Below are 12,719 nucleotides of genomic sequence, written 5' to 3' on the forward strand. Positions count from 1 at the left end.
ACTTCGGTGATGTCATTTACAAAATAGCCTCCAATACCCTACTCAATAAATTGGATGCAGTCTATCACAGTGCCATCCGTTTTGTCACCAAAGCCCCATATACTACCCACCACTGCGACCTGTACACTCTCGTTGGCTGGCCCTCGCTTCATACTCGTCGCCAAACCCACTGGCTCCAGGTCATCTACAAGACCCTGCTAGGTAAAGTCCCCCCTTATCTCAGCTCGCTGGTCACCATAGCAGCACCCACCTGTAGCACGCGCTCCAGCAAGTATATCTCTCTGGTCACCCCCAAAACCAATTCTTCCTTTGGCCGCCTCTCCTTCCAGTTCTCTGCTGCCAATGACTGGAACGAACTACAAAAATCTCTGAAACTGGAAACACTTATCTCCCTCACTAGCTTTAAGCACCAGCTGTCAAAGCAGCTCATAGATTACTGCACCTGTACATAGCCCATCTATAATTTAGCCCAAACAACTACCTCTTTCCCTACTGTATTTATTTATTTATTTATTTATTTTGCTCCTTTGCACCCCATTATTTCTATCTCTACTTTGCACATTCTTCCACTGCAAATCAACCATTCCAGTGTTTTACTTGCTATATTGTATTTACTTCGCCACCATGGCCTTTTTTTGCCTTCACCTCCCTTATCTCATCTCACTTGCTCACATTGTATATAGACCTGTTTTTCTACTGTATTATTGACTGTATGTTTGTTTTACTCCATGTGTAACCCTAGTGTAGTTGTATATGTCGAACTGCTTTGCTTTATCTTGGCCAGGTCGCAATTGTAAATGAGAACGTGTTCTCAACTTGACTATCTGGTTAAATAAAGGTGAAATAAAAGTAAAACGACCATCAAAATCACTATCTCCATCCATGGCTAATTTAGGAAAGGGCTAATTTAAGCTAGCTTGCTAGCTAGCCAACGGAGGAGAACAACACAATGAGATGCAACAGTTCAAGTTTTTCTGTGAATGATTTATGCTCTCAATGGGATTTGATAGGAGTGACGCCAAATCCAAGTTTGCTTCCCTTGACACTTTTTTTTTGGTGGGCCAGGACCATTCACAGCTGAGCTCGCTAAGTTTAGCTCAACGCTGATTGTCAAATTTTTTATACTTTTTTTGTCAAGGGAGGCCAGATGCTCACTTGCTTCCCTTGCCTTCAATGCTGCGGACGGCAACAATGTCATACTCGTTTGGACCAGACAGCATCAGATAGGTGGCCTACACATAGAGAGACAAAGGGGTGCTGTTTCGTTCGCTCGGGTGTTTTCTCCTGTGAGATACATTCAGCCTCTAGCAAATTGAAGGAAAAATATGAAACACAGAGACAAAATATATATTTTTGTATGTTTGTATTGGTCAATTTTTTGGGGAAGCCTGACTTCCCTCGGCTTCCATGAATACACGCTTACAGAAATCGGTGGTGGTAGTCAGTCGTTTTGAACTGTAATGCAGTTAATTGGCGATGATGACAACAAATCGAATATATTTTAATTTGCCACATGCACCGAATACAATAGGTGTAGACTTTATTGTGAAACGCTTACTTACGAGCCCTTTCCCAACAATGCAGAGTTAAAAACTAAGAACATGAGCACAAAAAACAACAACTAAATAGAAACACAATAAAATAACAATAATGAAGCTATATACAAGGAGCACATGTACCGAGTCAATGTGCTGGGGTATGAGTTGTTGAGGTGATTGAGGTAATATGTACATGTAGGTAGGGGTAAAAGTCACTAGGCAATCAAGATAGATAATAAACAGAGTAGCAGCAGGGTGTTTGAAGAGAGAGAAAGAGTGTGTGTGTGTGTTGGAGTGTCAGTGTAGTATATGTGAGTGTGTGGGTAGAGTGAGTCTGCATAGAGCCAGTGCAAGAGAGTCTGCGCAAAATAAATAAGGGGGTCAATGCAAATAGTCCGGGTAGTCATTTGATTAACTGTTCAGCAGTCTTATGGCTTGGGGTTAGAAGCTGTTCAGGAGCATTTTGGTACCAGACTTGGTGCTCCAGTGCCGCTTACCGTGCGGTAGCAGAGAGAACAGTCTATGACTTGGGTGGCTGGAGTCATTGACAATTTTTAGAGCCTTCCTCTGACACCATTTGGTATTGAGTTTGTGGATGGCAGGGAGCTTGGCCCCAGTGATGTACTGGGCCATACACACTACCCTCTGTAACCCCTTGTGGTTGAATACCAAGCAGTTGCCATATCAAGCGATGATGCAGCCAGTCAAGATGGTGCAGCTGTAGAACTTTTTGAGGATCTGAGGGTCCATGCCAAATCTTTTCAGCCTCCTGAGGGGGAAGAGGTGTTGTCGTGCCCTCTTCATGACTGTGTTTTTGTGTTTGGACCATGTGATGTGGACACAAGGAACTTGATGCTCTCAACCTCTCCACTACAGCCCAATCGATGTGAATGGAAGCGGGCTTGGCCCTCCATTTCCTGTAATCCACAATAAGCTAATTTGTCTTGCTAACGTTGAGGGAGAGGTTGTTGTCCTGGCATCACACTGCCAGGTCTCTGACCTCCTCCCTGTAGGCTGTCTAATGGTTGCCTGTGATAAGGCCTACCACTGTTGTATCGTCTGCAAACTTAATGATGGTGTTGGAGTTGTGCGTGGCCACATAGTCATGGGTGAACAGGGACTACAGGAGGGGACTAAGCACGCACCCATGAGGGGCCCCAGTGTTAAGGGTCAGCGTGGCAGATGTGTTATTGCCTGTTTAATCCCAGGGTTCTTAACTTGGTGATGAGCTTGGAAGGCACTATGGTGTTGAACGCTGAGTTCAATAGAGATTGCGTCATCTGTGGAACTGTTGAGGCGGTATATGAATTGCAGTGGGTCCAGGGTGTCTGGGATGATGGTGTTGATGTGAGCCATGACCAGCCTTTCCAAGCATTTTATGGCTACAGATGTGAGTGCTATGGGGCAATAGTCATTTAGACATGTTACCTTGGGTTTCTTGGGCACAGGGACTATGGTGTAGGTATTACAGACTGGGTCAAGGAGAGGTTGAAAATGTCATTGAAGACACTTGCCAGCTGGTCAGCGCATAGTCTGAATATGTGTCCTGGTAATCCGTATGGCCTTGTAACCTTGTGAATGTTAACCTGTTTAAAAATCTTACTCACATCGGCTACGGAGAGTGTGATCACACAGTCGTCTGGAACAGCTGATGCTCTCATGCATAGTTCAGTGTTGCTTGCCTTGCAGAGAGCATAGAAGGCATTTAGCTTGCGTCACTGGGCAGCTAGAGACTGGGTCTCCCTTTGTAAAAGACATGAACGTGTATTGGGACTGACACAAGGATTATACTCAGATTTTTTACCTCAACATAGTGTGGAATACACATATAAATAATAGCCTAAATGTAGACAAATTTTGCTGGGGGACAACAGAGGTGCCATGCCCATAGGGGGCACAGGTGCACTTGTCCCCTCAGATTTGTCCTGTTAAAATAATAATAATAATCATGATCTTTTTGTAATACTACTAGCCACTTAGTAATTTTATGAAGTTGGCTTTAGCTAGCCAAGATAGGTTCCCAATCTCCCAACACTATAATTAGCTACCAAAAAGCCATTTCAGGCTATCAAGCTAGTTAGACAAGCTAGCTACTCTATCTTAGCTGGCATGCCTGCTGGCAAGGTTGGTAGACTTTATAAAAGCAAGCAAAAACTAAATATACTGAATAAGACTCACATTCCTTTCAATATTTTACCCAGATTTCAGCAGAGATGCAGAGAAGCATATTTAGTTTATTTAAAAAAAAAGAACCACCCATCAAGAGGATACAGACAGCTCAAGAGGTATGCAGAGATATGCAGAAAAATATAAAAAATGTTTTTACATAGAATTAAATGGAATGAGTTTGACTCTAGATTGCAGGAAGAAGCTGCTTCAGGTTTTTGAAAAATGCAAAATTCTTAAATTTACGGACCGGGGGCGTAGCCCCCCTACTGACCACCCCCCAGTCATCTTCACGTACTTTGTGCCCACTCAGAGTTTTGGGGTACATGACGCCCCTGGGGGGCAATGAGGAGATTTGGGATCTTTCCCCCACAGCATCTTTCCCACACGCGTTTAAATGGCATTTCCATTGTTTTGGTCGAGTTCCATTGACATCTTTACCGCATCTATGCAAACATACTGAAGTTTGGAAATATGCACTGATGGCCAGGGAGGGATCTTTGTTTGAATGATGACCTATGTCAATCTTGGTACCAACTCTGGCAGACTTCTTTACAGAACAGTAGGCCTACAGTAGCTTATGGGTTGTTGCCTGGCTGGTTCCTAAGAATAAGAAAAAAGGAGCAAAATCATGAGTTAATCTGCTAAAATGAAGACAAAATGCTACGCAGATACAGTATAATTATTAGGATGTAGAAGAACAATTTACATGCAGTTGTTGTCAGCAGCAGCAGAAAGAGAGATCCTCTGCCTCTGATAGGTGGGTTACTGTCAGACAGTAAAACATAGATAGTATTTTAAAAGTAATGTAGGCTAATGATTAACTAGGCTATTGAATCACCAAGACTTATTATAAATAATTTATTATAAATAATTTAGATAGCTACGTACCTCCTTTCAGTCAGCCCACTGCCCACCACGTGCGTTCAACAGAGGTCAGCAACAGTAATGTCTTCATGAAACATAGTCCCCTCATCTGGCTCAACACTGAAATGCTGAAATAAGTAACAATTAGATAATTGACAATGTCATGCTGTAGTCTATAGCTCTATTTGGCATATTCAATAACAAACATGTACATTTATTTGTAATAGCTAGCTAGCTATCTTCTGAAGTGGCTAATTAAAGTAGCCTATCCCATAAGCTTTTTCCTGTCTAGCATTAGCTGATTCTGAAATAACCGTATCTACCTAGCCTTTAGTTCATTATATGATTATGGCCCAATGTGTTTCAATTAAATAATCAACTTTGCTTAACTTAATAAATGTAAAAAATGACGTGCATATTGGTAGGGTATTTGCAACAACCTTGCTCCTGCGTCTTCATGCTGGAATGGCCGTTGATGCCTATATAGAACGCCATTATTTTTGTTTTAATCTAAGAGTGTATACTTTTATTAAACGCATTATTTCCACTTGCTTCTATGTAGCATTTAGTTTGCAACAGCAGAGGTTTGTATGAACCTTGCTTTCTGCCACTTAGACCTCGGCAACAATGTTGCAAAATATGATTTCGATCTACCCCTGCCTGTTTCCGGACGAGACAGCTAGCCTTTTTTCTGACCAGGCGAAATCATGCAGAAGCATCATCAATATGGATATACCTGACAATGCTAAAAAAAACTACTAAAACAAGTGAAAATGCAGCTAGTTAGCTGTCATTTCAGAGTTTGGTGTGACTGTGTTAGCTTTTGTTTTCTGTTGTTGGCTAAAATCCACATTGCACTCTGGGAAAGGGATAGAACCCTCAAGCCTCTTTGCCTTCAGGTTAATATATATAACCTTTTTTGTATAAGGATTCAATAATTGTTTAAAGGACATGATTATATTACTACAATCTTTGAATATGGGCCTATTTATAGAGGAGTGGTAGACTTATATTCTTGTTAGACTCCTATTTCAATCAAATGTTGGCACCATGGTTTGTGGAGTAGGAGAAAACTACCCCCAACGAAAGAAAACTACATCCAATAGCCACTTTAAACATATATTATTAGTGGTAAAAAATGTGAAGGCCTATATGTGATCATTGTAGCCTATAACAATCATTAATTGTATTTAACACGAAGTTAAAAAGGTGTTAAGTCCTATATTGCTAAATTATGGAATTATTTTGAATATACCATAGTGACGTTTCTCATTATAATTACATGCAAATATGTTGATATAAACATTTCAAGAATAACTAAGGAAGTCGATACAAAGCCTGCAACAGTTTTCAAATGTAGACTCCTCCCTGCATGTTTAACAAGTGGGCATATGTATACAGATATGCGTTGTCAGATAATAATGTCAGTTTTTTCTGTTCTGGTTTTGTTCTTTTGTTCAATTTAGGATTTATTTCACCCTTGAAAATGATTGGATTGGTTCACCCGTGGGAAAATATCAGGAGTTGGCAACTATAACATTATAAATGGAATTGTAGGCCTATATTTTCAGTGAAATAAAAGCTGACATTGATACAAAAACATTGGCTATTGTTATATTTGTTAACAAAACCGTTGTTAAGAAGAATTTTTTTGACGCTATAAGCATTGCCTATTTGATATTCAAATGTATTGACGTTTTTTTCTTTCATTGATCATCTTGGAATCCTGCGTATGCTGTTATATGTTTAACATTCTCCTATATTTTACAAACATTCTTGCCCAAAACAAAACCACAATATATATTTGCATGTCACGTGAAAGCAACCGACCAACCACATTTAGTTGTCACAGTTCTGTAATGTCAGGCAACAAAAAAACGAAAGGGTTATTTGTATTCATCCTTGCTTTGCATTCATGCACTGCAAAGCAATATGTTCTGGATCTGAGGGGACTATGTGAGGTTTTCACCGAGAAAAGTTGCATTGGCAGTTCGTCAAACTGAAATGGAGGGTTTGGGAGATAATATCCCTTCTGTCCATCGCAGATGTTTTTATTCCTCTGCTCCCAGGACTAACCCAAGCCGGTCTGTACCAGGAGTAACGGTATACACAATTTCGGACAAACCAAACTCTTTTGGCTTAGAATCTCTTAAACCATATTCACCTCTTTCTACAATTGCCAGAAATACGTCACTCACATTTGACTGTCATTTGGGGAGCAGTTGTTATGGTTTCACAATCCCCGACAGCAATCTATTCCAACAGGGTGTGATGAAACCAACTTCTCAGGCGTCTCTATCTGGACACTCATCAGATAAACCAATGCATTTCTCCGGGTTTTCAAGTTCCAACATACACTGCAGTGAAATGCAGTCCAGACTGAAAGACGTTGGAAATGTTTACCAAGGCTACACGGGTCTTTACCCGATAATCTCTGGATACATTGATGTACCTGTTGTGACAAGGGCTGGTCCTGGAGATCCGAGGCATGAGGACTATCAGCAATTGAACTGGGCTAATAGTTGGAGCAATCCGCTGTATTATGCCAGAGAACAGAAGCAAGGCTCGCAATTCTGGAAGTCATCCCTCACAGGTAGGTTATATCTTCTGTAACCTCTTCTTTGAACTATTATTTCACCCACTTGAATTTTAGTCTGTTTTTAATTGACTTGTTCAGTTTAGCCCAACCGAGGAATCCAGAAGAATAATAAACAAAGTCTATGCATTAGCCTGAGAAAAAAAACTGCGAATCAAATATTATGACTTTCGATGTAACTTTACGTAGCCTATGTAAAAAAAAAAATGTCAGAAAACGTCCTACACATAAAGACCACACTATTAACTGTAAATTACGTTTAGTGGTCATTTGTTTTCGTCTTCTCGAAACATGAACTGTCTTCTTGTTCCATACTTGTGTAGAGGAAGCAGTAATGAACCAGCCAGATGTCTGCACTTCATACGGACGTGGGAGGAAGAAACGGGTGCCCTACACGAAACTACAGCTCAAGGAACTTGAACGAGAGTACACCATTTGCAAGTTTATTACCAAGGAGAAAAGACAACGGATAGCTTCTTCCACCAACTTGTCTGAGAGACAAGTAACAATATGGTTTCAAAATCGTCGTGTCAAAAACAAGAAGCTTATATCAAAAGATAGAGACCTTGAAACTTTCTCTTGATTTTTTAATTTCACCATTTATGAAATGCTGAATTGTCTCAGGTATTAGTCTCACAATATTTTGGTAAATATTTATATTCGTGTGTTATAATGTGTGCTGACTGATAGACTGAGCTGCTGTCAATTGTTTAGAGCTATATTATATCATATATTCTGATGTTGAATTTGTATTTGTGCAATTTTGAAAAAATATTTTTCCTGCTCTTTATTTAAACTTTTTTTGTTGAAATTATAGGCCTGGGTTGGGTTATGTAGGTCAAATTCCAAGTGTATTGTAAGAATATCATATCACCTATATGTATTTTAAAGATTAGTCTACATTTGGGGTCCGTTTCCCCAGACAAAGATTAAGCCTAGTCCTGGACAAAAAAAACATTCTTAATGTAGAATCTCTATTGACAGTGATTCTCAATGGAGATTCTCCATTGACAGTGCTAGTCCTGGACTAATAAGCATTCTCAATGGAGAATCTCCGTTATGGATACATTTGTTTCAAGGTCAAAGCTTGTTCGAAAAAGTGACCACACATTTAGTCCTACAATTACGTACATTTGTGTTGATAAGGTAAAATATGTTTGCCAAAGAAAATGGTGAATTAGGTATGATTGGGCCAATAAAATATAATAATTTCCCGACAATCATTGTTTTTTTCCTCATATTTCTAAGACGTATCAAGTCCGTTCTTAAACACTAAGTGTGCTTGTCATGTATATGGTCTAACAACATTCCAATTTTAGCAATGTGGCTGTGAGGGTATGCAGTCCTATAGGCCTATATACTTGCACGTAAGCCTACTTAAAGTTGTGCGATTAGGCCCGTATTTGATCATATCATTTCAAATATATAGTAATATTTTATTTGTCGACGAGAATGTTGTGTAACGGATATAAAGCAAACATTCAACTCAAAGGAGACATTTCCACCACGCAGAATTAGCTGAATGTTTACAATCAGGTCTTATTAATTACACATAGGCTACTATATAGGTTCTAAGAGAAAGTCATATCGGTATGTAGGCCATCGCGAGGGAACCAATTCCATAATTCCACTAGAACTGCGGGTGTTTATCAATAGGTAGGCTTAAGGTCTATATCAATCTAATCTATCAATCAATCAAAACATTTTCATAATCATTGTTTATGACAATTTTATATACATTTTCATTCTGACCTATTGTAAATACTATGCTCTCACTCAAAGGAATGAATGATACAATTGCAACTATTCATGGACTTGTTTCGCCATCTACTGGTTTCAGCACGCAATTTCTCCACAAGAGGGATTTTCTTTAAAACAAATAACTGAATTGAAAAACAATTTTATTGCGAATAAAATGAACAAAGTTGATTGAAAATCGTTATATTCTATATGCTGAAAAATCATAGTCGGTTTGGGGACATCTTTTATGAAAATATAACAACCTACCATTTGGTGTGAGCGCAACATTTACCCACCCACGGAGGCACAGAAAACGACATGAGTTCATATAAAACATACGTCTGAACTTAAGTTTTAGTGCTGTTGGCTATTATCTTACGGAGGGATCCACCCACATCAAAAGTTGCATGCATTATCTTTCAAGAAAGGACATCAGAGGCGATTCTTTGTTTTAATCAGTGAACAATCGCCTCTGCCAAGAAACTACACCAAACATGCACTTGGACTTGTTTTTGCTTAATCTGAGCTCTCTGGACATTGACCTTGAACTATACCAATATGAAACGCTTTCAGTAAAACGTTGGCTTTTGCAATATGCGTACGATATATTTTGGTCCTCAGTTTCTATGAGTGGCTAAAAAGAACGTCGTTTTAGGGTATTCTTAAATTTACTAGACTCGTAAAAGATGGGAGGCCACGCTGTCGCCTTTCTTTCCGGAGACGGAGCGTTTACAAATGTCATTTCTCGAGTCCGAAGTTCCTGACTGTCTAGCTTTGCTGGGAAAACTAAAGGATAAGTATTAGTTAGCCTAGGTAAGATGACTGATCTAGATATGTGTCAAAGGCCAGTATGAAAACAATTGTTTAGAGTATGCTATGCTAATATCGATATTAAAGGAATCAGGAAGCTAGTAATTTATCTTGTGAAATTGATAAAAATATATATATTTATGTAGGCTAGTCTAATCCAGTTGCTTACATATTTATAACCAGGGTTGTAAATTAAAAGTATAAAAAGGGGAAATGTCTTTACTGTAGGCTATATTGTCAAGAGATAATAGCCTATTATTTAAAAGTGTGAACAAAAAATCCGTTCATATAATTTTTTATTTATAAAAAATGAATCATAGCGTATAGGCCCAAACATAATTTGTATTTTTCAGATGGCACAAAGGGTAGGCTAAATAAGAGTATAGTAGGCTATCTATTATTATTTCCAATATAGTTATTCGTTCGTTATCATACTATGGTCTTCTCAGAAGCAATTCATTTAAAGGTAGGCCTATGCGAGGCTACCGTTTTGTTTTAACATTGCAGGCCTATTTTTTTGTGTTACTTTTCTATACACTAAACTGTTACTAAACTGTAGAGGGGTATGTGTAGACCTATATCCATGAGTTGTGAATAGGGGAAGAATCGTTCGTTAGTAGGATTAGTATTATTGCTTTGAGATTGTATGAAAAAAATAATACTGCATAGCCTATAATATAGTGGTGGTTATTGGACTTGTAGCAACCATACCTGTCTGTCAATCGTCAATGACTTGTGAGCCCTATAGATAGTTTTAGGAATAGCCTTCACAGAAAACTATCCATATGTCTATGTTAATCTTGGTTATTTTATAGAAATGTTTTTTTTTTTTACACTGCTGCCTTATAATTGTAGCTAAATCTTAGTCACCTCACATAAACCAGCCTGGCTAGCTATATTATCTCTCAACTTGAGCATGTTTTGCGTAAATTACATTGTCTTGCATTGAACATATAGCCAATTGTTTTTCAATTATAACAATAATCAGTATCATCATAGTTCAGAAACCTAGCAACAGTACCTTATAATAATATATTGGCATTGAAAACGGTCTCTTTGATTTTGATAGAGACATCTAACCAACACCTTTCCATTTGACGATTCTGTATATAATTTCTCTACGAGAATAACACTCTCATTTGTATTTCTCATATAAGGCTATGCATTTTTTATTTTACTCTTGCATAACATTACCTTGTGGAATATCTTGCCTTGCAGTATTAAGGCCAAGGGTGGGACTGAACAACATGTTTTGCATATCACGTGACACTGTATGAGCAAATCAACAATTACCTTCCCTTTATTCATTAGGAGTCTCTAAAAAGGGTTGTAAGAAGCGTTTGAGAGAGCTCCATGGAAATGTGTGAGCGCAATCTTCTGAATTCTGGCTATGTTGGTTCTCTGTTGAATTTTCCTACCCCGGAGTCGTTATATTTTTCCAACCTGCGGGGCAATGGAGCTCATCTCTCTGGGCTGCATCAGATTTCCTACAACAGGCGAGAGGTGTGCTCGCTCCCGTGGACTTCCCCAAGTTCGTGCACATCTCCGCCTCAGAGCCGCGCCTTCAGTGGCTACTCTCCGCCGTTTCTATCCAATTCAGTGCCTGTAAATACTAATCCCAACAACCACAACAAGGGACCACTTGACGAGTCCAATAAATACTACTTTCAGGATGTAAACCACAAGCCAGAAGAACCTGCTAGACATGCGCAGGCCTTTTCTGGTGAACATGGAGTTATCAATTTCGGTAGCTCGAAATATGAATTTTCGAACTTGGACAGACGGTCCCATAATTCCGGTGCACAACACGAACTGAATCCCACCAACCAGGCAAGTGCCGCCGGCTTCAAGCAGTCGGCCCATTCAATTCCCACAATTCAACCATCTTCAAGTAATGCAGGTGCCAGGGCGTCATTTTCTCATGGTAAGATACTTCTAACGGTTTCTAAACTGTATGTCGAGACTATTTATTTCACCTCCAAATCATAGTTCTTGTTTTGTTATATTTGATGTTTACACAGTGATAATTGCAGACCATGCCTGCATGCTTCTGTATTCTCGAAAATATATATATATATTTTCTTACCAAGTGTGGGAGATCCACAAGTGTATCCACAAGTTGCTAAGGACTGTTTTTTTTCTTTCTCCAGATGCACCCTGGTGCTCTTCACAAGTGAAACCCAGAAAAAAGAGAAAACCATACACAAAGCCACAGCTCGCTGAACTTGAGAACGAATATATGATGAACGAGTTCATAAACAGGCAAAAAAGGAAGGAACTCTCTGAAAGACTGGACTTGAGTGATCAACAAGTCAAAATATGGTTTCAGAACCGCAGAATGAAAAAGAAGAGGCTGATGATGCGTGACCATGCATTTTCCATGTACTGACAGCCTTGGGTCTTGATAATGACCTCGTGTGGCTTCGGTTCAGACAAGCGCAGCCACTTCAAACCTCTGTCCTGAGCCACTGATCTTGGCAATATAGTTATAGGCCTATCATTTTTTTTTATTTTAAGAACGATTTATTGTATATTTTGGATGGTTATACAAACAACTGAGCTTGTGAATTGTTGTTACTTTTGGCCTTGTATTATTAGTTAGTTGGTGATGAAGAAAGCATTATTTATTTTCTGAAAGTCACGTATTGAACTTGTGTTTGAGTGTTTGTAAAGCATGCGATTTAGGTCAATAGGATACTTCTTGGCCTAATGATTTTATTCAACGACTCACACACTATATCTGAGCGTATAATAAGGTATGGTAATGTCAATGGATGATTGTTTTTAATATAGGTAAGCTATGCAAGCGTTCATTTATTTGATTTGTTTCTGGGACATGAATGTTATTTATAATTGAATCTTAATACATGTATAAGTTATGTAGGCTTATTGTATTGACGAAATACACAATGATTATATGGTTAGAAATGTATATTACTCATATCTGTGATCAGTCCTGCTACTAGGCCTTCACAATTGCTCGTCCAAGCTCAAGTTCGTGT

At 39.0% G+C, this 12,719-nt stretch overlaps 2 protein-coding genes across 2 annotated transcripts; both read left to right on the plus strand.

Annotated features, from left to right (window-relative positions):
* The first annotated feature begins 6,575 nt into the window (after nt 1–6,575).
* On the plus strand, nt 6,576–7,750 carry LOC120058006 (homeobox protein Hox-D13-like). The gene is made up of 2 exons (XM_039006491.1): nt 6,576–7,164; nt 7,491–7,750. Exons 1-2 carry the CDS (start codon nt 6,576–6,578, stop codon nt 7,748–7,750), a joined length of 849 nt encoding a protein of 282 aa, XP_038862419.1.
* A 3,287-nt stretch (nt 7,751–11,037) lies between these two features.
* On the plus strand, nt 11,038–12,338 carry LOC120057875 (homeobox protein Hox-D12a-like). The gene is made up of 2 exons (XM_039006351.1): nt 11,038–11,641; nt 11,868–12,338. The coding sequence occupies exons 1-2, from the start codon at nt 11,071–11,073 to the stop codon at nt 12,104–12,106; spliced, it is 810 nt and encodes a 269-aa protein (XP_038862279.1). The 5' UTR covers nt 11,038–11,070; the 3' UTR covers nt 12,107–12,338.
* The last annotated feature ends 381 nt before the right edge of the window (nt 12,339–12,719 follow it).

This window comes from Salvelinus namaycush, chromosome 13, assembly GCF_016432855.1.
Source record: "Salvelinus namaycush isolate Seneca chromosome 13, SaNama_1.0, whole genome shotgun sequence".
Lineage (NCBI taxonomy): Eukaryota > Metazoa > Chordata > Actinopteri > Salmoniformes > Salmonidae > Salvelinus > Salvelinus namaycush.

Excerpts from the sequence above, each read along its gene's own strand:
- LOC120058006 (XM_039006491.1), top strand. The coding sequence starts at position 6,576 with ATGGAGGGTTTGGGAGATAATATCCCTTCTGTCCATCGCAGATGTTTT. Across the intron at positions 7,165-7,490 it reads CTGGAAGTCATCCCTCACAG|AGGAAGCAGTAATGAACCAG; the intron begins GTAGGTTATATC and ends ATACTTGTGTAG.
- LOC120057875 (XM_039006351.1), top strand. The coding sequence starts at position 11,071 with ATGGAAATGTGTGAGCGCAATCTTCTGAATTCTGGCTATGTTGGTTCT. Across the intron at positions 11,642-11,867 it reads CAGGGCGTCATTTTCTCATG|ATGCACCCTGGTGCTCTTCA; the intron begins GTAAGATACTTC and ends TTCTTTCTCCAG.